General features: G+C 38.2%; 1 protein-coding gene across 1 annotated transcript in view; it reads right to left on the bottom strand.

Annotated features, from left to right (window-relative positions):
* The window catches only part of TMEM184C (transmembrane protein 184C), a 31,798-nt gene extending 5,319 nt beyond the window's left edge, over positions 1-26,479 (bottom strand). Inside the window, exons 1-5 of the mRNA XM_068542591.1 lie at positions 25,775-26,479; positions 17,009-17,139; positions 16,876-16,912; positions 16,019-16,224; positions 725-799 (exon numbers count right to left, since the gene is read on the bottom strand). Coding sequence (XP_068398692.1) covers positions 725-799; positions 16,019-16,224; positions 16,876-16,912; positions 17,009-17,139; positions 25,775-25,993 — 668 coding nt within the window. The 5' untranslated portion in view covers positions 25,994-26,479. The remainder of the gene's footprint in view (positions 1-724; positions 800-16,018; positions 16,225-16,875; positions 16,913-17,008; positions 17,140-25,774) is intronic.
* Positions 26,480-27,474: the final 995 nt, after the last annotated feature.

The following is a 27,474-nucleotide window of genomic DNA, read 5'->3' as shown; positions in this document are numbered from 1 at the left end:
CCCAGATCTAAGTATTAACTTGTCTTGATTACCCAATTTCTAAACAGCAGAGAAATAAAGCATGCCTTCATAAATAAGTGAATCAGTTTTAATTCCAAGGCAAATGTCATTAAAGAATTGCTAGCACAGAAGCAGAATAAAGAATTGAATGCTTCTTTCCATTCTTCCTCTGTTAACAGACAGAATGCTAGTATAGCTAGCAGATAAAATACACAATCTACCTGCTTTAAACTATTTGATGTTCTCAAATTTTTAGGGAATAGTTTTACCAGGTAGCTTAATGATACCCCATTTTACCTGAAGTGCTAAGACTTGACAGAATTTTTTAAAAAGAAAAATATGTTTTCTTCTTTAGAATACAGTACTCATTTAGAAAATAAAGGCATGTAATGAATCTATAGTGGTATACTTTAACTTCACGTACTAGATGTTTCTGTAAAGCTGTGTGAACATTAATACTTGAAAAAGAATATTTGATAATGCTTTCCAGAAATCTCCAGAGAGAATATTATTTAGAATAATTCTATGGTGATTCCTTGTCTATACATGGTCACCTTATTTATTATAATATAGTAGGATTTCTATATACTGTGTTTTTATACCAGACTAGATGTGTTATAAACAAGTAATGCTCTTTACATGCTCTTCTACTCAGTTGTCCCACCTAAGTAAAAGCATGAGAATTTTTGAAAAATAAATAATAATATAAGTTCTGTGCACTTACAAAGCAACGATGGTGGTGAATGGTCTGACAACTGTATATTGTAATACACCCAGTTTGCATCTGAACAGCAAGACTCTGCCAAAGAAAAAGAACTTAGCATTTCACCTACTCATTTCACTAGTATCAAGTTTTCTCCAAAGCCCCCAAATTAAAATCACTTTCACAAATGATGCCATATTTATATTTCTTTTAATTTAGTCAATCTAAATGGCTACTGGGGAAGAATGTGGATGGTAGCATACAAATTATCTAAATACTATTTTTTAAATTGTGTAACAACTACATCTTCTGAAAGATCTCCCTTCCTATGTCCAGTCTCAAATTCCTGAAGAGTGCAGCACAGAACAGGAACAAAAAGAACGGAAGTGGGTCCCTGTGTATTTCTGGAAGAAAAACCAAGTAACAAATAAGTTACGTGTAGGGTTGCATATATGAAACCATATTTAGAAAATATTATTTACATTTAGGATTCAGTTTCAAGTTTGGTATTTATATATATATAATATAATATATATAATTCCAGAGAGTATCACTGACTAGGTACTCTGAAAGAACAAAACAGAGATCCTACATAAAACAGTTTTTATTTTATCACTGAGCTCACTTAATGTAGGGGAAAATTCACAAGGAGTAACAAACAGAAACAAAGCAAAAAAGTTCCAAAACAACAACTATCAAAAAAAGGCTCTCTATTTGACAACCTTGTGTAAGCCTCCTTAGGAGACAATGATGCTCTGAGGGCAAATGTTTATTTAGCAATCCTCTGTCAATTTTATGTGTTATAAATACCCTAATTTAAGAATTACATCTAGACTGAGACGAATGAGCCTGACATACAGACCTTGAGGCACTGGGTTACTAGGATTGAATAAAAAACTGATCAGGTTCTATGTGCTGAGAGCCTTCTCTGTGCTGAGGTGGTTCACTCCCACTGACAACTAAGTGTGACCCTGTGGAGGTGGGCGTGGGAGCTGCACTTGGGCTTGTTGCAAGACCTCTTAATGAACATGCCTGGGCTACACTGTGCTTCCGGTCCCATACTCTTTACAAAGCTAAATTAAGTAGAAGTTGGGTTAAACCTGTAGTGTCCTATGAGCTGATTGTCAAATCAAACCTGAGACCAGCAGACTATGCAAATGTATTAAATAGTCAATTAGATACCTTTGAAAGCTGTGGAGAATTAATGAACTGGAAGATGTATCTGAAGAAATTGGCCATAATGTAACAAAGGCTGAGACAAAGAGACAAACATGAAAGAGTTACAAAGAATAGAATAGAATCAGAAGGTCTAACATACTTAAAAGTTACAGAAGAGTAGAGGAAGGGCAAAATCAGAAGATTATGGCTGAGAACTTTTCAGAACTGATCAAAGACACAAATCAACAGATTGAGGCACCCTGTAAATGAAGCTGGACTAAAAACAAAAAACAACTTGGTAGGGAAACTACAATACATCAAAGACAGGGAGGGTCTTAAAAAATGCAGTTGGACTCCCTCTTGCGAGAGCACTGGAATCACAACTAACTTCTGAACAATCATTGACAGGAAGACACTGGAACTCACCAAAAAAGTTACCCCATTTCAAAGACAAAGGAGAAGCCACAATGAGACGGTAGGAGGGGCGCAATCACAATAAAATAAAATCCCATAACCTCTGGGTGGGTGACTCACAAACCTGAGAACACTTATACCACAGAAGTCGACCCAATGAAGGTTCTGAGCTTCATGTCAGGCTTCCCAACCTGGGGGTCTGGCAATGGGAGGAGGAATTCCTAGAGAATCAATCTTTGAAGGCTAGTGGGATTTGACTGCAGGACTTCGACAGGGCTGGGGGAAACGGAGACTCCACTCTTGGACGGCACACACAAAGTAGTGTGCATCAGGACCCAGGGGGAAGGAGCAGTGACCCCATAGGAGACTGAACCAGACCTACCTGCTAGTGTTGGAGGGTCTCCTGAAGAGGCGGGGGGCGGCTGGCTCACCGTGAGGACAAGGACACTGGCGGCAGAAGTTCTGGGATGTACGCCTTGGCGTGAGCCCTCCCAGAGCCCTCCATTAGCCCCACCAAAGAGCCAGGTAGGCTCCAGTGTTGGGTCACCTCAGGGAGGGGACCCAGCCCAACCCATCAGCAGCCAAGCAGATTAAAGTTTTACTGAGCTCTGCCCACCAGAGCAACAGCCAGCTCTACCCACCACCAGTCCCTCCCATCAGGAAGTTTGCACAAGCCTCTTAGATAGACTCATCCACCAGAGGGCAGATGCAGAAGCAAGAAGAACTACAATCCTGCAGCCTGTGGAACAAAAACCACATTCACAGAAAGACACTCAAGATGAAAAGGCAGAGGGCTTTGTACCAGATGAGGAACAAGATAAAACCCCAGAAAAACTACTAAATGAAGTGGAGACAGGCAACCTTCCAGGAAAAGAATTCAGAATAATGATAGTGAAGATGATACAGAACCTCGGAAAAAGAATGGAGGCAGAGATCAAGAAGATGCAAGAAATGTTTCACAAAGGCCTAGAAGAATTAAAGAACAAACACCTAGAAGAATTAAAGAATAAACAGAGATGAACAATACAGTAACTGAAATGAAAAATACACTAGAAGGAATCAAGAGCAGAATAACTGAGGCAGAATAATGGATAAGTGACCTGGAAGACAGAATGGTGGAATTCACTGCCTCAGAACAGAATAAAGAAAAAAGAATGAAAAAAATGAAGACAGCCTAAGAGACCTCTGGGACAATATTAAATGTAACAACATTTGTATTATAGGGGTCCCAGAAGGAGAAGAGAGAGAAAGGACCCGAGAAAATATTTGCAGAGATTATAGTCGAAAACTTCCCTAACACGGGAAAGGAAATAGCCACCCAAGTCCAGGAAGCGCAGCGAGTCCCAGGCAGGATAAACCCAAGGAGAAACACGCCGAGACACACAGTAATCAAACTGACAAAAATTAAAGGCAAAGAAAAATTATTGAAAGCAACAAAGGAAAAATGACAAATAACATACAAGGGAACTCCCATAAGGTTAAGAGCTGACTTCTCAGCAGAAACTCTACAAGCCAGAAGGGAGTGGCATGATATACTTAAAGTGATGAAAGGGAAGAAGCTACAACCAAGATTACTCTACCCGGCAAGGATCTCATTCAGATTTGACAGAAAAATCAAAAGCTTTACAGACAAGCAAAAGCTAAGAGAATTCAGCACCACCAAACCAGCTCTACAAATGCTAAAGGAACTTCTCTAAGTGGGAAACACAAGAGAAGAAAAGGACCTATAAAAACAAACCCATAACAATTAAGAACATGGTAAAAGGAACATACATATCGATAATTACCTTAAGTGTGAATGGATTAAATGTGCCAACCAAAAGACACAGGCTTGCTGAATGGATACAAAAACAAGACCCATATATATGCTGTCTACAAGAGACCTACTTCAGACCTAGGGACACATACAGACTGAAAGTGAGGTAATGGAAAAAGATATTCCATGCAAATGGAAATCAAAAGAAAGCTGGAGTAGCAATACTCATATCAGATAAAATAGACTTTAAAATAAAGAATGTTACAAGAGACAAGGAAGGACACTACATAATGATCAAGGGATCAATCCAAGAAGAAGATATAACAATTATAAATATACATGCACCCAACAAAGGAGCACCTTGATACGTAAGGCAACTGCTAACAGCTATAAAAGAGGAAATCGACAGTAACACAATAATAGTGGGGGACTTTAACACCTCACTTACACCAATGGACAGATCATCGAACCAGAAAATTAATAAGGAAACACAAGCTTTAAATGACACAATAGACCAGATAGATTTAATTGATATTTGACATTCCATCCAAAAACAGCAGATTACACTTTCTTCTCAAATCCTCATGGAACATTTTGAAGGTTACATCATATCCTGGGTCACAAATCAAGCACTGGTAAATTTAAGAAAACTGAAATTGTATCACATATGTTTTCCGACCACAACGCTATGAGACTAGATATCAATTACAAGAAAAAAATCTGTTAAAAATACAAACACATGAAGGCTAAACAACACACTACTAAATGACCAAGAGTTCACTGAAGAAATCAAAGAGGAAATCAAAAAATACCTAGAGACAAATGACAACGAAAACACTACAATCCAAAACCTATGGGATGCAGCAAAAGCAGTTCTAAGAGGGAAGTTTATAGCAATACAAGCCTACCTCAAGAATCAAGAAAAATTTCGAATAAACAATCTAACCTTACACCTAAAGAAACTAGAGAAAGAAGAACAAACAAAACCCAAAGTTAGTAGAAGGAAAGAAATCATAAAGATCAGAGCAGAAATAAATGAAACAGAAATGAAGAAAACAATAGCAAAGATCAATAAAACTAAAAGCTGGTTCTTTGAGAAGATAAACAAAATTGATAAACCATTAGCCAGACTCAGCAAGAAAAAGAGGGAGAGGACTCAAATCAATAAAATTAGAAATGAAAAAGGAGAAGTTACAACAGACACCACAGAAATACAAAGCATCCTAAGAGACTACTACAAGCAACTCTATGCCAATAAAATGGACAACCTGGAAGAAATGGACAAATTCTTAGAAAGGTTTAACCTTCCAAGACTGAACCAGGAAGAAATAGAAAATATGAACAGACCAATCACAAGTAATGAAATTGAAACTGTGATTAAAAATCTTCCAACAAACAGAAGTCCAGGACCAGATGGCTTCACAGGCGAAGTCTATCAAACATTTAGAGAAGAGCTAACACCCATCCTTCTCAAACTCTTCCAAAAAATTGCAGAGGAAGGAACACTCCCAAACTCATTCTATGAGGCCACCATCACCCTGATACCAAAACCAGACAAAGATACTACAAAAAAAGAAAATTACAGACCAATATCTCTGATGAATTTAGATGCAAAAATCCTCAACAAAATACTAGCAAACAGAATCCAACAATATATTAAAAGGATCATACACCAATAACAAGTGGAATTTATCCCAGGGATGCAAGGATTCTTTAATATATGCAAACAAATCAATGTGATTCACCATATTAACAAATTGAAAAATAGAAACCATATTATCATCTCAATAGATGCAGAAAAAGCTTTTGACAAAATTCAACACCCATTTATGATAAAAACTCTCCAGAAAGTGGGCATAGAGAGAACCTACCTCAACATAATAAAGGCCATATACGACAAACCCACAGCAAACATCATTCTCAATGGTGATAAACTGAAAGCATTTCCTCTAAGATCAGGAACAAGACAAGGAGGTCCACTCTCGCCACTATTATTCAACATAGTTTTGGAAGTCCTAGCCACAGCAATCAGAGAAGAAAAAGAAATAAAAGGAATACAAATTGGAAAAGAAGAAGTAAAACTGTCACTGTTTGCAGATGACATGATACTATACATAGACAATCCTAAAGATGCCACCAGAAAACTACTAGAGCTAATCAATGAATTTGGTAAAGGTGCAGGACACAAAATAAATGCACAGAAATCTCTTGCATTCCTATTCACTAATGATGAAAAATCTGAAAGAGAAATTAAGGAAACACTCCCATTCACCACTGCAACAAAAAGAATAAAATACCTAGGAATAAACCTACTTAGGGAGACAAAAGACCTGTATGCAGATATAAGACACTGATGAAAGAAATTAAAGATGATACAAACAGATGGAGAGATATACCATGTTCTTGGATTGGAAGAATCAATATTGTGAAAATGACTGTACTTCCCAAAGCAATCTACAGATTCAATGCAATTCCTATCAAACTACCAACGGCAGTTTTACAGAACTAGAAAAAAACAAATCTTAAAATCTGTATGGAGACACAAAAGACCCCGAATAGCCAAAACAGTCTTGAGGGAAAAAAACGGAGCTGGAGGAATAAGACTCCCTGACTTCAGACTATACTTCAAAGCTACAGTAATCAAGACAGTATGGTACTGGCACAAAAACAGAAATATAGATCAATGGAACAGGATAGAAAGCCCAGAGATAAACCCATGCACCTATGGTCAACTAATCTATGACAAAGGAGGCAAGGATATACAATGGAGAAAAGACAGTCTCTTCAATAAGTGGTGCTGGGAAAACTGGACAGCTACATGTAAAAGAATGAAATTAGAACACTCCCTAACACCGTACACAAAAATAAACTCAAAATGAATTAAAGACCTAAAGCTAAGACTGGACACTATAAAACTCTTAGAGGAAAACATAGGAAGAACACTCTTTGACATAAATCACAGTAAGATCTTCTTTGATCCCACCTCCTAGAGTAATGGAAATAAAAACTAAAATAAACAAATGGGACCTAATGAAACTTAGAAGCTTTTGCACAGCGAAGGAAAACATAAACAAGACAAAAAGACAACCCTCAGAATGGGAGAAAATATTCGCAAATGAATCAATGGACAAAGGATTAATCTCCAAAATATATAAACAGCTCATGCAGCTTAATATTAAAAAAACAAACAACCCAATCAAAAAATGGGTGGAAGACCTAAGTAGACATTTCTCCGAAGTAGACATACAGATGGCCAAGAGGCACATGAAAAGCTGCTCAACATCACTAATTATTAGAGAAATGCAAATCAAAACTACAATGAGGTATCACCTCACACCAGTTTGAATGGGCATCATCAGAAAATCTACAAACAACAAATGCTGGAGAGGGTGTGAAGAAAAGGGAACCCTCTTGCACTGTTGGTGGGAATGTAAATTGATACAGTCACTATGGAGAACAGTATGGAGGTTCCTTAAAAAACTAAAAATAGAATTACCATATGACCCAGCAATCCCACTACTGGGCATATATCCAGAGAAAACCATAATTCAAAAAGACATGCACCCCAATGTTCACTGCAGCACTGTTTACAATGGCCAGGACATGGAAGTAACCTAAATGGCCATCGACAGATGAATGCATAAAGAAGATGTGGTACATATATACAATGGAATATTACTCAGCCATTAAAAGGAACGAAATTGGGTCATTTGTTGAGACGTGGATGGATCTAGACACTGTCATACAGAGTGAAGTAAGTCAGAAAGAGAAAAACAAATATCGTATATTAACGCATATATGTGGAACCTAGAAAAATGGTACAGATGAACCAGTTTGCAGGGCAGAAATAGAGACACAGACGCAGAGAACAAACATATGGACACCAAGAGGGGAAAGTGGCTGGCGAGGGGTGGTGGTGGTATGATGAATTGGGAGATTGGGATTGACATATATACACTAATATGTATAAAATGGATAACTAATAAGAACCTGCTGTATAAAAAAATAAATAAAATTTAAAACTTCAAAAAAAAAATGCAGTTGGAGATAGGTCACCTATAATGGAATGACAACTGGATTGACAGTAGAGGCTTAACAGTAACAATTGAAGCCAGAATTAGGTGGAACAAAATCTTCAAAATGTTTGGAGAAAATTCCTGTCAACAAAGGATTATATCTAGCAAAACTATCTTTCAAGAATGAGGGCAAAATAAAGATATTTTTGGTTAAGTATATCTGAGAAAATTTGCCACTGATACACTGATACTAAATGAACTTTCAAGGGCCATACTTTAGAAAGAAGGAAGTGATCCCAGTCAGAAGATCTGAGATGCAAGAAGGAGTAAGGAACAAATAAACTGATGCACTATAGCTAAATCTATAAAAGAATTACCAAAAAAAAAAAAATCTATCCAAAAATTGATATCTAATTTTTAAGATTAAAATAGGGCTTTATGTAGTCACAATAAGACTAGAAATAGAAAGTATAACTTCCAAACTAGTAGTGAGGGAAGAAAAATGGAATAAGAAAAACATCAACAAAATAACGTAATCAACTATCAGGGAGATTTGGAGTAGCACCTGTAAACCAACATTGATACAGCTGCAGTGTACTCCATAAACAGTAAGATAGTCACATTAAAACTACAAATAGTCAAAGATTATAAATAAAGTTTTATCACTAGATAAGCTATGAAAAAACTTTTGGTTTTCAAGGCTTTATATACATATATATACATTTTTTAACAATTGCAAATATGGAATCACAGACCTGTAATGTATTAACTTTTGTTCAATGTGGGTGGTATAAAATATATTTGTCTATTACATTTATTAAATTTGTTTGTATCCCAGAAATGATTGAAAAACTTTAAAATTATTTATTAAAATCTTTATTAAATAATTAGAAGGACCTTCTCAAACTTCTTATACCTTTTTCAAAGTATTAAATGAAATTTTATATTTTTAAAAAGAGGCTAAATGCAATCTGGATTGCTGGATTGGATCCTGGAACAGAAAAAGGACATTAGTGGAAAAACTGAGGAAATCTGAATAGTCTGCAGTTAACAGTATTGTACCAATGTTATTTCTTACTTTTTTTTTTTAATTTATTTTTATTTTTATATTTATTTTTGGCTGTGTTGAGTCTTCGTTTCTGTGCGAGGGCTTTCTCTAGTTGTGGCAAGCGGGGGGCCACTCTTCATCGCGGTGCGAGGGCCTCTTCACTATCGCGGCCTCTCTTGTTGCAGAGCACAGGCTCCAGACGCACAGGCTCAGTAGTTGTGGCTCACAGGCCCAGTTGCTCTGCGGCATGTGGGATCTTCCCAGACCAGGGCTCGAACCCGTGTCCCCTGCATTAGCAGGCAGATTCTCAACCACTGTGCCACCAGGGAAGCCCTATTCCTTACTTTTGACAAATGTACCAGGATAACAAAAGGTGTTAATATTAGGGGAAGCTGGATGAAGGGTAACAGGGAATCTCTGTCTTGTCTTTGCAACTTTCCTGTAAATTTAAAATTATTCCAAAATAAAAGTTTATTTTAAAAATGTAATCAATGAAAAAAGGAAACTAGAAAAAGTGAGACAGACACAGAACAAAAAGTGGCAAAAATTATAAATGAATATATCAATAATCACAAAAATATAAATAGCATACCTTGTATAAGTGATGGATTGTCAGATTAGAATTAAAAAAAAAACACTAAACTTAAAAAAAAAAAGTTATACACCTAAAAAATACAGAAAAGATGAAAGTAAAAGATAGTGAAAGGTAAGTCAGGCAAATACTAAACAAAGGAAAGATAGGATACCTGTTAACATCAGACAAAGTAACTTTAAGACAAAAAAGATTTTTTGGAATAGAAACAGTATCTAAACATAAAGCAAAAACTGACAAAAGTACACAAAGCAACTGACAAATTATCAGTGGCAGAATTTCAACTTCTCTTTCAGTAACTGATAGAACAAGTAGCCAAAATCAACAGAAATGTACACAAACTGAATAACATAATAAAATAAGATTGACCTCATGGACATAAACACTACACAGCCACTCACTAATACAGCATACACATTCTCTTCAAGCACACAGAGAACCATTATAAAAACTGATCATGTACCAGAGGGCATGAAACAAATCTTAACCAAGTTCAGAGACTGTCTCGTACATTCTCTGACTACAATGCAAATAAATAAAATGAAAAATGAAAAAAAAATCCTCATATTTGGAAATTTTAAAATACTTCAAAATAACTTGGGTAAAGAAAAAATCCAAACAGAAACTTAAAAACCTTAAACTGGATGATGATGAAAATATTAAATATGAAAATGGATTCATGGGGTGATAGATGTTAAACAGACTTATTGTGGTTGTCATTTCATTTACTGTATATACAAATATTGAATAGTTATGTTGGACAACTAAAACTAATACAATGTTGCATGTCAATTATACCCCAACAAAAACAGGGATTCAGTGAATGCAGAACATGAATGGGATTGTAGAGTTTTAAATGCAGTATTAAAAAAGAAGAAAGGCTAGAAATTAATGAGCTAAGACTCATGTTAGAATAAGAACAGAGTAAACCAAAGGAAATGGGAGAAATGAAGTAAAAATAGAGTATAAACGAATGAAATAGAAAACAAACATACAGAGAATCAACAAAACCAAGAGTCAGTTCTTAAAAAGACTAGTTAAAAATAGGCAAACTTCTGGCAAGATTGTTCAAGGAAAAAATAGAGATACTAGTAACATTAGAAAGGGAAAAGGAGTCATAATGACAGATTCAAAAGAGATTAAGTTATAAACTAATATATGCTTATACATTTTATTTTATTTTTATTTTTATTTTTTTGGCCGTGCCATGTGGCACGTGGGATCTTAGTTCCCTGACCAGGGATCGAACCTGCGTCCCGCAGTGGAAGCGTGGAGTCATAACCAATGGACCACCAGGGAAGTTCCTACCTATACATTTTTTTTGGCTGTGTTGGGTCTTTGTTGCTGTGCACGGGCTTTATCTAGTTGCAGTGAGCAGGGGCTACTCTTCATTGTAGTAGGCGGGCTTATCATTGTGGTGGCTTCTCTTGTTGCGGAGCACGGGCTCTAGGCACACAGGCTTCAGTAGTTGCAGCACACAATCTCAGTAGTTATGGCATGCGGGCCTTAGAGTGCATGGGTTTCAGTAGTTGTGGTGCGTGGGCTCAGTAGTTGTGGCGCGTGGGCTCTAGAGTGCAGGCTCAGTAGTTGTGGCGCACGAGCTTAGTTGCTCTGCGGCATGTGGGATCTTCCCGGACTAGGGATCGAACCCGTGTCCCCTGCATTGGCAGGCGGATTCTTAACCACTGTGCCTCCAGGGAAGTCCCCTACCTATACATTTTTAAACTTCGTCTATTCTGCTTAATTCCTAAATGCTACAGTTAAAAAAAAATTTATTCCAGAAACAACGGGAAGCCTAAATAGTTCTATAATTGTCCTCCCACAAAAAACAGTCCAGAACTAATCTTTCAAGGTATAGTATATAATCTCTTTCTGTGATACATAAATAAAAGGCAATAACTCCTATTCAGGCAGCAAAACTTGGATGTGAAAACCAGACAGGGCCAGTATAAGAAAGGAAAATCATAACCCAATCTTTCTCATGAACAAAGGTGTAAAAATTCTATAAAGCTTATGATGTAGAAAAGCTGATGATACATCATAACCACTTAAAATTTATCTTCTAAAAGCAAGGGGATTTTAACATTAGAAAAGCCATTAATCTAATTCACTATATTAACAGGTTAAAAGCAAAAAATTATGATTGTCTCAATAGGTATAGAAAAAGCATTTGATGAAATTCAATACTTACTTATGATTAAGAACTCTTAACAAACCAGGGGTAAAAAGGAGCTTTTCAACCTAATAAAGGATGCCTACAAAACACCTTTAGAAACATTAAATCAAAATGTGAAATTTTATAAGAATTCCCTTTAAAACCAGGAATGATGAAAGAAAGTCTAGAGGTACTCATCAGCACAGTGAGAAGAAAGAGAAATGTGTGGTATAAAGACTAGAAAGCAAACAAATCCTTCTTTTGAAGATGACTGGCTACAGAGAACTTATTAAGATCTACAGAATAAGAAGATTTAACAAGATTTTTGGATATAGGCTCAATATACAAAAATCAACTGCCTTTCTACACACTGGCAGCAATTAAACTAATTGTTTAAAAAGATGCCATTTATAATAGCAATAAAATATAAGATGTTTATAAGGTCAACAAAAGATTTACAAGACTTTTATGAGAAAACTATACTTAATTAAAAGATAAATGCAGAGCTAAATAAGTAGAAAATAGACAATATTCATAGATACGAAGACTCAAAACCATAAAAATGTCAATAAACTGAAGATTGAATTCACTTCCAATCAAAAAATTCCAATAGGGCTTTTCAAACAACCTGACGACCTGATTCTAAAATTTATATGTAAGAGCATCGACCCAAGAATAGCCAAGATAATAGGGTTGGGGCACCTGCCCTTCTATTTTAAGGCTTATTAATAAACTATAGTAGTTAATGTATGGAATTGGTCCGGGGATAGAGAAGTTAACCAATAAAACAGAAAAAACGAAGATCACAAATAGACCCATATATATGGAACCTTTATATACGGCAGAGATGGCAACATAGACCAGTGAGGTAGGAGAGAGAATGGTACTAAGTCAGGAAGTCAATGGAATAAAATGAAACTGCATTCCTACCTCACACAACATATGAAAAAAAAAATCAATATGTGTTTATAAGTCTTTTTTTTTTTTTTTGGCTGTGTTGCATGGCACGTGGGATCTTAGTTCCCTAACCAGGGATCGAACCCGCACCCCCTGCAGTGGAAGTACGGAGTCTTAGCCACTGAACCATCAGGGAAGTCCCTGTTACAAGCTTTAATGGAAAAAATATGAAATGTTTAGAAGAAAAGCATAGGAGAACGTTTTTATAATCCTGGGGTCAGGAAGAGTTTTTTGAACAAGACGCAAAGTACTTACTATAAAATAAGATTGATAAATTCAACAATATAAAAATTCACAACTTTCATTTATCAAAATATATAGTAAAAGTGCCAAAGCAGGCCAAAAACTAGAAAAAGATATTTTTAACATGCTTTAAATAAAGAATTAGTATCTAAACATATCAAGATCCCATACAGACAACCCATTAAAAAATGAGAAACAGAAACAATCATTCCTCAGAAAGGAAACACAAATGGCTAATAAACATATGAAAAGTTGCTCAACCTCACTACTAATCAGGGAGATCCTTTACACCCTCTTGACAGGCAAACATAAATAAGTCCTGGTAATTCTAAATATAGGTGAGGGTGTGGTTCAATTAGAAATCTTTTCTACTGTTAATGGGAGAGTAATTTGGTACTGCCACTTCAGCAATCAATTTATCACAAAGTTGCACAAAACCTAAAGACCTAGCATATCCACTCCAAGGTACATACCCCAGGGCAAATTTTTTCAAATTGTGTCAAATGTAATTTAGTAGGCTGCGACCCAAATTTTAGAAACAAGAGGGAGGAAGGGAATACATAGTAAGAGTTAGTACTGTTTCATGAAAACATTTGTTTCATAACAGTATTAAATCACTAGGTAAAATGTTCCCCTCCTCTCACAAACTAACATACATAAAATCTAACATTCATTAAAAGAAAACTCATTGTGCTCACTGCTTATGTCACAGAAATCAGAGTACAAAAAGCAGACTTAATTTTAACATCTAAGGACTAGAGACTTGCCGTGGCATTTGCATCTTAAAACCAAAGCATTATACTGAATTATCCTCAACAGCAATATTCTGAGTAATGAACATATATATAACACCAGTTATCTAATAGAAGGAGACTGGTAACCTAAAATGTATTTATATACAAGAGAATGAGAAATTTTATATTACTAAAACCATACCCCCAAACGGCATGGATTTGGTAAATGCTTAACGTCTTCAAAGGAAAGAAAACCTGGGTTACAGTTATGGATGCACTGCTGATATTATTCAGGTAGCAGCTGTCGGAACCTAAGAGTCTCAGGGAAAAAAATGAAACCAACACAGAGTCTTAACGAGAATAAATGTAATTGCTTGTGTAGTTAGGAATAAATCAATTGCACAAGCACAGAAAAGGGCAATTTTGACCTATAGCATCATTTGAAAAAGCTTTTGTGTTGACCACCTGCTAACTGATGAGCCAGCCTGAAGAGGCAGCTAGAACCTCATCTCAGGTTCTGTATCAATAGAAGAGTCCTGCTCAAAGCCAAGCTGCCGCTGCCACCACCACCACCACCACCACCATCATCATCATCATATATACTGGACCACTGCAATCTCTTGCATCTATGCCCACGTCCAGTTCAGTCTACAAAGAGTACAAGTAATCTTGGATACCAGACCTCTGCCTAACATCCTATAATGGCTTCTCACTTGACAAAGACAATCTCTCTCCTTGATCAAACTTTAGACGGGGCTCCTCTGAGCCTTCTTTTCAACTAGGCATCATCCTTAGGCCCTGTCCTTGGCCTGTGAAGTCAGTCTGAGCAACAAATCCTGCTAAGACACCCATCACCAGCACCCCACCCCACGCCACCCCGACCCCGACCCCACCCCACCCCGACCCCGACCCCACCCCCAGTATCTGATTACCCTGGATATGCGATCAAGCTCCTCATCCCTCACTCTTGATGTTGACTTGGCCTGCCTTTAGTAAGATTCTTGTCAGGCCAGTTTAGAGAGAATCCCCCTACCCTTGATGTCTCCTTAGTAATTTTCCATCCAGTGACCACCCCAATCTCTTTGGCTATAAATCCCTATTTGTTCTTGTTTTATTTGGAGTTGAGCACAATATCTCTCCCCTGATCCCCAACCTACGTTACTTTTTCCTTACTACCCTCTTTCATAGACTCCTGTTCTTTTTCCTTCATAGCATTTCCTGAAATAAGTAACTATATATTTGTGTCTTCATTTAATTCCTAACCAAGCTGTAAATTCCATTAAGTTCTACATCTGTTATATGTATTATGATATATCTACATACTAGCACACAGTAGGTGCTCCATTTAGTGCTGATGTTGTAGAAATGGTTCTGTACCGCATGGAAGGCAATGTAGCTAACCCTCGGCCATATATATACACTGATTCCTCCAAGTCATTCCAGTTACACTGGCTTGCAACTTCCACCTACATCCCCTTCTATCAGTGATCAAGTCCTGTTGATTCTCCAGTTGCATTCTCTTATTGTCTCCCCTTTCTATTTCAATTTCACACTCCTCTTCAGCTTATCTCACAAATGAACTACTATAATAACCTCCTAATTTATTTCCTCTTCTGGACTCTTCTCCCCCTAGCACATCCTGTATAGTATTGTAAAATTAATCTTTCTAAAACGCTGGCTTCAAATGTTTCCTGCCGAAAAATAAATTCATAGAGTAAATGCAATCTTAGTTTCAACTTAACCTTTTAGGCTTTATTTTCCTTTACTGTCCTACATGAATGTATAATAAGGCCAACTTACATATTACTAGAATAAACATTGCTATTTGTTGCTCTAATTTCATATCAAATGCTGTTTCCCCACCTAGACTACCTTCTCCTTGAGTTTTAGACCTGATTTTGCCATTAATTTGCTGTGTGACTTGAGTAAATTAATCTCTGCAGACCCTGGTTCCCAACTGTAAGAGGACGTTGATTAAATGATTTCTAAGGTTTTTTCCCCACAACATTTTAAGTTTTCTATTTAGCGTGAATAATGTAAAACAAACTACCTTATATGTGTGAGTTATAAAAATGTGTTTTCTTAGTCTTCACCCTTGACTATGAACTACATGAGGGTAGGGACTCTGTCTTATACTTTTTGTCCTTCATATAGTACTTAACACAATACTTTGCAGAGAAATGATAGTTAAACCCACTTAAATAAAACCAAACATAAAAGAATTAAAACCAAACATACTTACTCTCCCATAGTCCATGGTGGACAGCAACACAAAGGAGGGAAATGTTTCTGCTGATCTTTGGCTTCAAGGATTAATACCAGATTTGGATACCGGTTAGTTAGGTAATTGGTAAGGAATCCCATAAAGTTGTAAATGACATAAGCTTCATAACATTCTCTGCAGGTATCCACATATATTGCAATGCTGGGATATTTCAACGCTATCCACTATGAAGAAGCACAGATGTTAAAAACAGTTGCAACTACGATAAAATGAATTACCACTCCAATTCATGGTACTCACATACTTAGATCAAACTTTCTAAATTTTATCATTACGAGGGCTACCAGACAATCTGTGAAATGAATTTTTAAAAGCAATAAACATCTTGGATATTGGTAAACAAAAACATTTGTGTCGGGGGTAAATAATGAATATGAAGAGAGAAGTTAAATTATGTACTTGAGTTCTTAAATATAATCTGAAACTTCTTCACACGATCATAGAAAATGATGTTAAAGACATTTTCTTTATATTTAATCAAATTAAAGCAGTTATCTGTAACAACTGCATGTATTAGAATCCACTGGGGAAGATTTCTGTTTTGGTCCAAATAAATATTATAATAAATAAAAAGTATGATAATGTAATTTAAGTATTACATTCTTTAAAGGACTAAGAGCTACTAATCTGAAATTTTAAAACATCTGCCTTTTCTATGGTTATACTTTATCTTCTCTTAATATTAAAAACAAGTGAACCTTTTCACTTATTAACCTAACTCCTTATTGCCAAATAATATTACTTTTATTACCTTAATTACAGTTAGCATCATCAAACAAGTTCTTAGTTAATGAGATAAAATGAAGCATACTTACACTATCTAAACTGTATATGGGTACCATCCAAAGAATCCTATTTGGAAAGCAAAACATAAATTTAAAACAGTTTACATCATATTTATGATAAGCCAACACAACACTAGAAGAATCAAAACATATAAAGATTTACCTTATTATTGGTTTCTGTAGTTCAGGTTGTGTATAATGCACTAAATGCTGCAATATCACCCAAAGCGAGATAGGTATAGTCAACAGCAAAAAGATTCCAGCAATAAACCAAGCCTTGGTGTGTATTCCAACCTTAATCAGCAAAGAACATGTTAGTATAAATTCTCTGATATTAAAACTAAAGAGCTAAATAAAATATTTGCATTTAAAACTTTTTATTTATTTGATTATTATCGAGGCTCAATATTTTCCAAATGACTAGTGGCTACTTTTATTACTTCTTCAATAAACAGCCCATTTATGCTTTTGTGGAAGGAGGGGGTGGATTTTTCCTCACGTGGCCTTTTGTAACAGCACTGTATGCATTAAGAATATTAACATCGGGGCTTCCCTGGTGGCGCAGTGGTTGAGAATCTGCCTGCCAAAGCAGGGGACTCAGGTTCGAGCCCTGGTCTGGGAAGATCCCACGTGCCGTGGAGCAACTAGGCCCGTGAGCCACAACTACTGAGCCTGTGCATCTGGAGCTTGTGCTCCGCAACGAGAGAGGCCGCAATAGTGAGAGGCCCGTGCACCGCGATGAAGAGTGGCCCCCGCTTGCCACAACTAGAGAAAGCCCTTACACAGAAACGAAGACCCAACACAGCCAAAAATAAATAAATAAAAAATAAATAAATAAAAATAAAGGAATTCCTTTAAAAGAAAAAAAAAGAATAGTAACATCATGTCATTTCCCCCTAACTTGCCTTTTATATTTGATTATTGTGATTGAGGATATAGAAAAGTTTTAAAATTTTCTGCAAGTCAAATCTAAAAATCTTCTTCTGGTTTATTCCTCCGTTTTTATGTCTGGATAAAAATCTGCAAATCAATGTTTTCTGCAAATTTTACTGTTACCCAACATGTTAGTAAAACATGCTGACTATTTGCCTGATAACTTTGCTGAGTTCTTTACATGCATCATGTCTTTTGACCCTCCCATTTGCTAAGCACTGCCACAACTCCTGTCCAAGGGACCCGTGCTAATATAGGCTGCCCCTCTTATATACAGTATTATCAACTCAGGACATTACATTTTCAAAAGATCTAGTTTCTTTTTTTTTTGGCTGAGTTGGGTCTTCGTTGTTGCATGCAGGCTTTCTCTAGTTGCGGAGAGCGAGGGCTACTCTTCGTTGCGGTGCGTGGGCTTCTCATTGCGGTGGCTTCTCTTGTTGTGGAGCATGGGCTCCAGGCACGGGGGCTTCAGATGTGGTGCGCAGGCTCGGTAGTTGTGGCTCATGGGCTCCACAGCGCAGGTTCAGTAGTTGTGGCACACGAGCTTAGGTGCTCTACAGCATGTGGGATCTTCCCGGACAAGGGCTCAAACCCGTGTCCCCTGCATTGGCAGGCGGATTCTTAACCACTGCGTCACCAGGGAAGTCCCTAATTTCTCTTTTAGGTCAATACCTGATCAACATTTTATCCTCTAAAATCTCAGTTTCTAAAAATATACTTTGAATTACCTCATCCTAACATAGAGTTGAAGTAATCCACTCGCTTTCTGGTAAAAACAAATTTAGTTGAGACTCTGTTCTATCTGAGGGGCCCTCGGGAATGAATTTTACGCTAACTTGTACTCCTGCCTTGAAGAATGTGAATCCTTTTAATTAAAAAAAAAAAAATGCAAATGCTAATTTTTTAAAGCAAAAAGGTGGGCATTTATTTTTAGTACTTGAGGAGTTTGAACAGTTAATGGAAAAGGAACTTAAGTCCACAACTTGTAGTTTTTGCTGTTTTGAACAAGATTCTTTTTCACAAAGGGTCAAAGATTAAAGAAGTAGAAAACAAAAGTATAGAGAACAAACGTATATTTACAACAATGAATTTCTATATTCAACTGTATGGAAAACTTGAAAAGCAAATAAAAGTCTTGCTGAATGCTGGAGATTAATCAAAGCAGCAAGTCAAAAGCAAATATGCAGAGGTGAAGATTCTGAAAAGAATGTCTGAACAATAATTTTCCAGAGATTTTTCCTTGGCTCAGTTTCATTTAAAATTCAGTACTCATTTTAATGATGACTTAATAATAATATATTCTAGATCTTCATTATAAGGTGCTCATTAAGAACAGTAGTGTCAAGTACTTTTAATGCCCACATTTGTTTTTATGATTGCCTTAGTGCCAAAAGGTCGAACTTGGTGGTAGAGTTGAGAGAAAAATTATGTGCTGGTGACTAATCATGGTCAAGTGTCCTCCGTGTGCTGTAAGGAAGAAAGTTCTTTTTCAAATGATCATAAAACAAGTGACTGGATAAAGAAGATGTGGCACATATATACAATGGAATATTACTCAGCCATAAAAAGAAACGAAATTGAGTTATTTGTAGTGAGGTGGTTGGACCTAGAGTCTGTCATACAGAGTGAAGTAAGTCAGAAAGAGAAAAACAAATACCATATGCTAACACATATATATGGAATCTAAGAAAAAAAAATGGTCATGAAGAACCTAGGGGCAGGACGGCAATAAAGATGCAGACCTACTAGAGAATGTACTTGAGGACACGGGGAGGGGGAAGGGTAAGCTGGGACAAAGTGAGAGAGTGGCATGGACATATATACACTACCAAATGTAAAACTGATAGCTAGTGGGAAGCAGCCACATAGCACAGGGAGATCAGCTCGGTGCTTTGTGACCACCTAGAGGGGTGGGATAGGGAGGGTGGGATAGGGAAGGAGACGCAAGAGGGAAGAGATATGGGGATATATGTATAACTGATTCACTTTGTTATAAAGCAGAAACTAACACACCATTGTAAAGCAATTATACTCCAATAAAGATGTTAAAAAAACAAAACAAAACAAACAAACAAAAAAAGTGACTGGAGAATTGAGTCATTTCACTATAGTGATTCCAAATTTTAAAAATCTTGCATCAGAGTTAGTACCAGTTTTACATTGCAAGTGGTGAATCAGTTTCAGAAAAACATCACCTGTCCACATTAACGCCACTAATTTGAATACTGGTCTTATAATTGTTGTGATTTTTAAGCTATTTAAAAAGCTGTGTGCATAAGAAACTGAACCTATTTTATGCGTGTACATATTTAGGTGACATTATAATAAGTCAACTCTAGGTATCTGTACAAATTATTTATATGATTATTACATTTATTTTAATTTACATTTATCTCTAAATAAATTATTCACATTTGAGACACACTGATAGAAGGATACGATTAATGTTAAACTTATCAGCCATGAGTAGGGTGTTTTGGGCTCACAAAACAGGGAAGAGATAAGTAGTGTAGATATTTTTTCCTAAGGGAACTTGAAGAAAGCAGAGAGGAAAGAAAAAAGCCATTAAAGACCAGTCTCCAGGAGTGAGTTAACTCACTCAGCCAAAGGCTTTCAGAGCAGAGAGTTAAAGAGAAACAGGAGAGTGCTTTCTGGGCCCACTTGTCCTGAGGGCAAGAAGGGCGCACTTCCACAGAGTAGCTACTTGGAACATAGGACCAGCAGGGCAGGGTGAAACGAATGCAGAGCAGCGTGACATCATGTGTGCATTTATTTTTTATTTTATTTTATTTTTTAAAAGATTTTTTGATGTGGACCATTTTTAAAGTCTTAATATTGAGTTTGTTACAATACTGCTTCTGTTTTATGTTTTGTTTTTTTGGCCCCGAGGCATGTGGGATCTTAGCTCCCGACCAGGGATCGAACCTGCACCCCCTGCATTGGAAGGTGAAGTCTTAACCACTGGACCACCAGGGAAGTCCCTTATGTGTGCATTTAACTTACATGACCTCACTTATACATGCTCAACCAAGTAAGAGAATGAGAGATGGTTTAAGTGGTGCAGATGGTCACCTGGCCATTCCAGTCATGAGTATATGCCCCATGGGCATGGGATGGGCTAGCCGAACCTCCAGTTTTCTACAACCTTAGTTCCCACCGACTTCTCACAGGGTGAGCACTGTGATTCTAATGTTTAAAAGACAAGTATTTTTCATACGAAACTGTCCCTAAACATGTCAATTACTTTTTCTAGTGCTCCATCAGATGCATTATAACTTTGCTTTAGGTGTTCAGCTGCGAACCTAATCCCAATGAAAATGCTATCCGAAAATACTATCCCACGAGAACAGAACTGTTGCCCCATTGCAACAATAGTGATGATATTTTAAAAACAATAGTGATAATTCAGGCTTATTGAGCATCTATTATGTGCCGGGCACAGTGTTATGCATTTTAGAGACAAAAACTCATCCAGTGAATAATGAGAATGATTGTATATTAAGTACTTAGCACGGTGTCACTTTAGCCACTTATCCGTCTCAGTTTTCACATCTGTAAAATGGGGATAATTCCTATGCTTCAGGACTTTTAAGAAGATTAAAGAAAATTATACCTTATCTTAGGGACATGCTGTGGTTAGTGTCTCTAACACTTTAACAACAAAACACAATGGTTGGGTGGGGAGGGGGGTGGGGGACCCTCCCTTAACCCACACTCCTATCTACTGTGCCACTCATTCTCCTGAGTCAAAAAATACTCAAAACAAACAAAATGAACAAAAACTTGTTTCATATTTAAAAAAATAATCAATTAATTAATTAATTAATTTTTGGCTGCATTGGGTCTCCGTTGCTGCGCGCAGGCTTTCTCTAGTTGCAGAGAGCGGGGGCTGCTCTTTGTTGCGGTGCATGGGCTTCTCATTGCGGTGGCTTCTCTTATTGTGGAGCACGGGCTCTAGGTGTGTGGGCTTCAGTAGTTGTGGCACGTGGGTTCAGTAGCTGTGGTGCACGGGCTTAGTTGCTCCACGGCATGTGGGATCTTCCTGGACCAGGGCTCGAACCCATGTCCCCTGCATTGGCAGGTGGATTCTTAACCACTGCGCCACCAGGGAAGTCCCTGTCTTCATATTCTGATACCACTTCTTCACTCCACATTTATTCTTCAAACAACTGCCTCTAGTTTCGGCCTGATACCTCCATAGAAACCATGACGAGGATCACAAATGACCCTCCAATGGATGGCTCAGCAGCAGACTGTTCACTACTTTATCCTTCTGTTCTGGCTTCCACGACACCCCTCTCCTGGCATCCTACTTCCCCACTGGCTGCTGCTGCTTTTAAAAGTTCCTATTCTTCTCTGTGACCTATAGATGTTGGTGCCACATCCTCTGCTTTTTCTTCTTCTTCTTCCCCTTTATAATCTCATCCATTTTTATGGCTTTCAACACCATCTCTGTTCTGACAACTCATATGTATATCTGCAGCTCAAACACTTCTGAGCTCTATCTAGACTTGCATTTCCAACAGCGTATTTGACGTGCCCATGTGAATGGAATGTCTCTCATATACCCTGAACTAAGTGTCCCAAACAGAACTCAAATGCTTTCAAACCTGTCCGTATCTATCGAGTTTCCATCTTGGTAACTGGCATCACCATGTACCCTGTTGTTCAAGACAGAAAACTCAGAGTGGTTCTTGATTTCCCCCTTTCTCTCACTGCCTCTCTTCCCCAATCCAATCCAGTGTCAAGCCCTGTTTCTTCAATTCCAATAATACTTAAAATTCACTTTTCCATCTCGGTTTCTGCTATTCTGACTTGGGCCATAAGTCATCGTAGCCCAGGCACCCACTACCTCTGAACTACCTTAAAGAACTTTCTAACTTCTTCCACTTCCACTTAATTTTCCATAGGCTGGTAGAGTTGTCTTTTGAAGATGTCTAATAATGTTTCCCTGCTTGTTCACTTTTTAGATCTTCTTTAGTTTCCTCATAGCATTTTACATAATTTTATTTTATTGATTTGTTTTTGCTGGTTGTGTTTGTTTCCACCACCAAGTTCCATGAAAGTAGGTGCCATGTTTCTCTCTCTAACCATAAGAATACCAGCCTGATTTATCACTGGGACTCAAATAATCATTTATTAAGTATCCGATATTTGGGCAGAAGGAGAAAACAAGATAAAAAATGTATCCTGTTAGATGGTGGTGAGTCCTAAAAAATATAAAGAAGGGAAGAGGATATGAAGAGTTGCGGAAGTGAAGCTTGCAATTTTTAAACTGGGTGGCTGGGTGACACTGAAGTAAAAACCTGAAGGACACAAAGCAATGAGAATACCGTCTGGAGAAAGGCATGTTATGACATGCAAAGGCCCTAAGGAGGGAGCCCGCCCTGCATTTGAGCAAAGCAAGCGTGGAGGAGGCCCAGGAACTGAGGATAGAGAGTCAGAGGGTGATGAGGTGGGGGTGGTGTCAGATCATGTTGGGCTCCAATGCCATACTCAGGAATACTTGCTTTTAATCCAGGACTAGGAGTGACTGGAAAACTTTCAGAGGAGACACATAATGTGACTTATATTTTAACTGGATACTCTGGCTGGTATGTTCAGAATAGTCCAGGGAATACACGATGAGAATTTGGCTCAGGGTGTTAGCAGTCGAGATTGCAGATTAAAATTGTCCTTAAATGCCCGTACTGAAAAAGTACAGTTGACATCAGTGATGAAATAAAAATTTACATTTTAAGGCAAGACAAGAAATATTTACACATAGAACTTTTTCTCTGCCCTTTGACCTCCTCCCTCCCCTCTAGTTGCATCACGCATCTGCATTATGCATTAACCAGACCTCCTCAATGGTAGAAATACCTGCTCAACCATAGCGATCACTTTTTCTCCTTCTGGTACCAGCCACATAATTCCTTAGAAGATAACATTCCTTTTTCAATTCTGAAAGGTGTCACGGTGACCCACCACTAGCCTTGTCAGTGCAGACATCTCTGGTGAGCTTTATGTGCAATGCCAATATATCATTCCCCTTAAAGACAGCGATTGGTGCAGAACAGACTAGTCAGATGACCTGGGGAGATACTGGGCCACACCTAACGAAGTTTGTAGCTTAATACTTACTTATGACGTTATTAATGTTACTAGCTATATTACTTGAATTCTGCCTGTTTTACAAGATTATTGTTTCTTGCATTACCAAATGTGTGACTGAGACTCAGATAAAATTAATGATGATTAGGCCACTTGAAACAACTGACCAAATACATAGTTCTATAAGATCCATAACTTCTATATGGGAAGAGGGAACAACAAGAAGAGGGAACCGTTTCCTGGACAGTAACAGACTGGTAAGACAGGTGGCCCAGAGACTTTTGGTTATTGTTAACAGAGCCTCGTCCAGTAATAGCACATTGAGTGGCCTATCAACAAAATCCTCACCTAACCTGGGAATGAGCATTCCTAGCCACATGGGACAAACTGGTCGAAATGCCTCCCAAGCTTTGGCTGAAGTTAAGACCGAAAGGGAAGGGATTGTAAAATAAAGACTGCTGCCCACCATCCAGTTCTACAAGAATCAAATCACTAGCCACTGAGGCTATACACCCTGAAAGGAATAATACACACTGAAAGGAATTCGGGGTGTGTGTTGGGGCAAGATCAGGCTGAGGCACTCTGTGCTCTGGGAAAACTGGCCTTCAGATAGATATTTTCAGGAGAAATTTTTTATGAACCTGGATCCTTGCATCTTCCCATACTTAGAAAAGCACTAAAACCATTAACTTAGATGTCTGTTCCTCATGACCTGTGACCTTCTACCGAGATGAGCGCTTAATTGCACGTACCCCCTTTGCCAAAATCACGTATATACTGGCTTCCCCCTTTACCTCTTCAGAACAGTCCTCAGAGCTCTCTGAGAGACTGTCTCCCGGGCTATAATCCTCAGTTTGGCTTGAATAAAATTTTCCATTTCTTTCTTAATTTTTTGTCATTGACACCAAAAACTAAGAGAAGTCTTAAATTAGGTTGATATTATACATAGTATTAATCTTTAAAATAGTTCCTATATTTCAAAGTAAGAAATACTCCAAAGTAAGAAATCCCTATTTGTATTAAGATGTCTATATTTGAATTCTGGTAAACAAATTATGGAAGTAACCTAAATATCTAACAAACTAGAAATATTTAATGTAGTGTAATATTATAGTAATATTAAAGATAACTATATGGACTATGCTAGCTTGGAAAAGTCAACAAAAAAAATTGAGTGAACATTCAGAAAACAAACATATATTAAATGCATTTCATTTAATTACATAAAGATCGTTTCCACACAAAAGGCCTAAAATAGCCATGGTCTTGTCATAACTCTTGTGAAACAGTTGTTTCTAAGTAAAAACACTTCCCTGGATTTTATGAACTTCAAACTTAAAAGTTCATTACAATTTTTATAAAGTACTTAGTTAAATATTTACCTTGGGGTCTTTAAGCTTATAGCACTTTACTGATGTCATAATAAGAATATGACATCAAAAAATATACAAGGGACTTTTTTCAAAACCTTTGTTAAGAGTTAATTTCTAAAGTAAAAACAAAGTTAAACCAACTCGAATCCTTTAATTCAGGAAGCTAGTTAAATGCTAATAAAATTCAACACCTGGTCTTTAAAGTAGATCTAGTTAAGTCTTAATATTTAAACAGATCAGATTTCAGAAGTAAAGTTACCTTACTTTCAGGATATTGATGAATGCTTGCAAAACAGTGCTCTCCGAAGCAGCTATCTTAATATATTTTATTTTCTCGGTCCTACCTTCACGAGTAGCATGGTTTGAAAAACCGTGAACAACCAGAAACCAGACAGGTTATGTCACGGGTTCATTACAGGACATGGTTTTCAGGAGATCAAGTCTGGAGCATCCGGGATAAAAACAGGCTACCTTAGCTGGGCAGGACGGTAGAAGAAAGGGTAGAGGCGGATGGTGCGGGACCCTCTTACCTCCAGTTTCTGTAATTCCCACACGCATAGGGGAACCGCAACCACTATGGACACCAGATAAATGACCACCGCTAAAGGTCGAATCCACTGTCTCCAGTTCCTCCAGGTACAAGTGCAAGGCATGTTTCCGCATAAATCAGCTCCGAGTAGCAAGGGAAAAGTGCTCGAAGGAGATGGCAATGGGGAGCCCTGTTCTTTGGCTGTTCTGTCGACTCGCATGCTACGGTAAAACAGCCGTGGGGCGACTTCACCAGCAGCTGGAACCGCCTCCTCGGCCCACGCTGTGCTTTCTGTTGCTGCTACTGCTGCTGCTGCCGCAAACGCGGCGGCTCAGGGTGCTACCGGGGAGCAGTGCGGGCAGCATTCTTTCTTCCCCACCTTGCATCTACCCAGTTCTTCCGCGGTGGAATCCCCGGCAGGGCCGCTGCCCTCACCTAGGAATCGCCCGGAGCTCCGCCTTCAGCATGGCCTCGAGAGGAGCGGCGCCGAGCCGGACCGGCCTGTAGAGACCCTGCACTCAGTTCGGTTCTGCCCCGCGGCTGCCAGCCCGCTCGCTCTTTTCTTGGGCGGTGTAGTTCCCTCCCTCCAGCGCTCGCAGGCGTCTGCTCCGCCGATTCCGCTGATAGATAAGAGATGAAAACTTAAACCCCCCCAGCCCCAGGATTTCTCCACTGGTTCCCACAGGCCAGTCCCCCAAGGCGGAACCAAGGCCAAACCAGGGCTTCCGCTTCCGCCCCCGCTGTCTGAGGTTAGTGATTCGTGGACAGCGCTAAGATAGGCCCACCCCATCCGGCTCACTTCCTACTCTCTGATTGGTCATTTTTCGGGGGCGGGGCTGTTGGGATGGGTACCAAGGGTAGAAGGTTGGATGAAGCCGAGATGTGTGGAAGTTGTGCAGTCGCTGCCGGGTGGCCCAGTGGCTAAGGAGGATTCTGCAAGCTGTATAGGTCGTTTGAGAACCACTTGAGGAACTCCTGCTACACTGTTCTGCTGACTATATTCCAGCTTTAAGAAAGCCTGGGTAAGAGGCCATTACCTTAGAGCTGAACCTTTATCTGCACAAACATCTCCGATTCTCCCTGGGAGTGGATAGGGGAGTCAGCTGGACTAAGAAGAGAGGAAAAAAAAAAAAAAAGGGAAACGTCCACCTAGTTTTGTGTCAGTTGCCAGAATCTAGGGGTAGAGCCACTTAGTTATTTCGGGATTCTGCGGAAGGATCATTCTAGGGATAGCTTAATTTTAGAAGCAGTACTGCATTTGGAACTTGTTAAAAACTCGCATACATTTAAGTTTCAGAGAGTTGACATTACAACTGACAAAGAAATTTTATGTGCTTAAAGCTTTTAGCTGAACCTGCGGAGTAAACAAATGGCAAATGGGATCTTAAAGCCTTCCTAAACCAATAGAGCAAACAAATATGTACCTCTCAATTAGATACACAAATATGTCCATATCTGTCATTTTCTACGTGCTTTTCTTAAAGTATATTAGTTGATGTACACAAAAATCCCCAAAGGTAGGCAGTTTTCCATGTTACAGGTGAGAAAACGGATTCAAGTGGTTAAGTAGTTTGCAAAGCTCATTGAGCTAGTTAGTGGTAGAGCTGGGATTCTAACCTTGGTGTCTGACTCCAGCATTGGTCCTGTCAGTACCTGCCACCTGAGAATTTCTGACTAATGACCATATATGGACAAGAAGGC

Source organism: Eschrichtius robustus, chromosome 4 (genome assembly GCF_028021215.1).
Source record: "Eschrichtius robustus isolate mEscRob2 chromosome 4, mEscRob2.pri, whole genome shotgun sequence".
NCBI classification, from domain to species: domain Eukaryota; kingdom Metazoa; phylum Chordata; class Mammalia; order Artiodactyla; family Eschrichtiidae; genus Eschrichtius; species Eschrichtius robustus.
The sequence above is the reverse complement of the archived record's forward strand: the minus strand, read 5'-3'. Positions and strand labels throughout refer to the sequence as shown.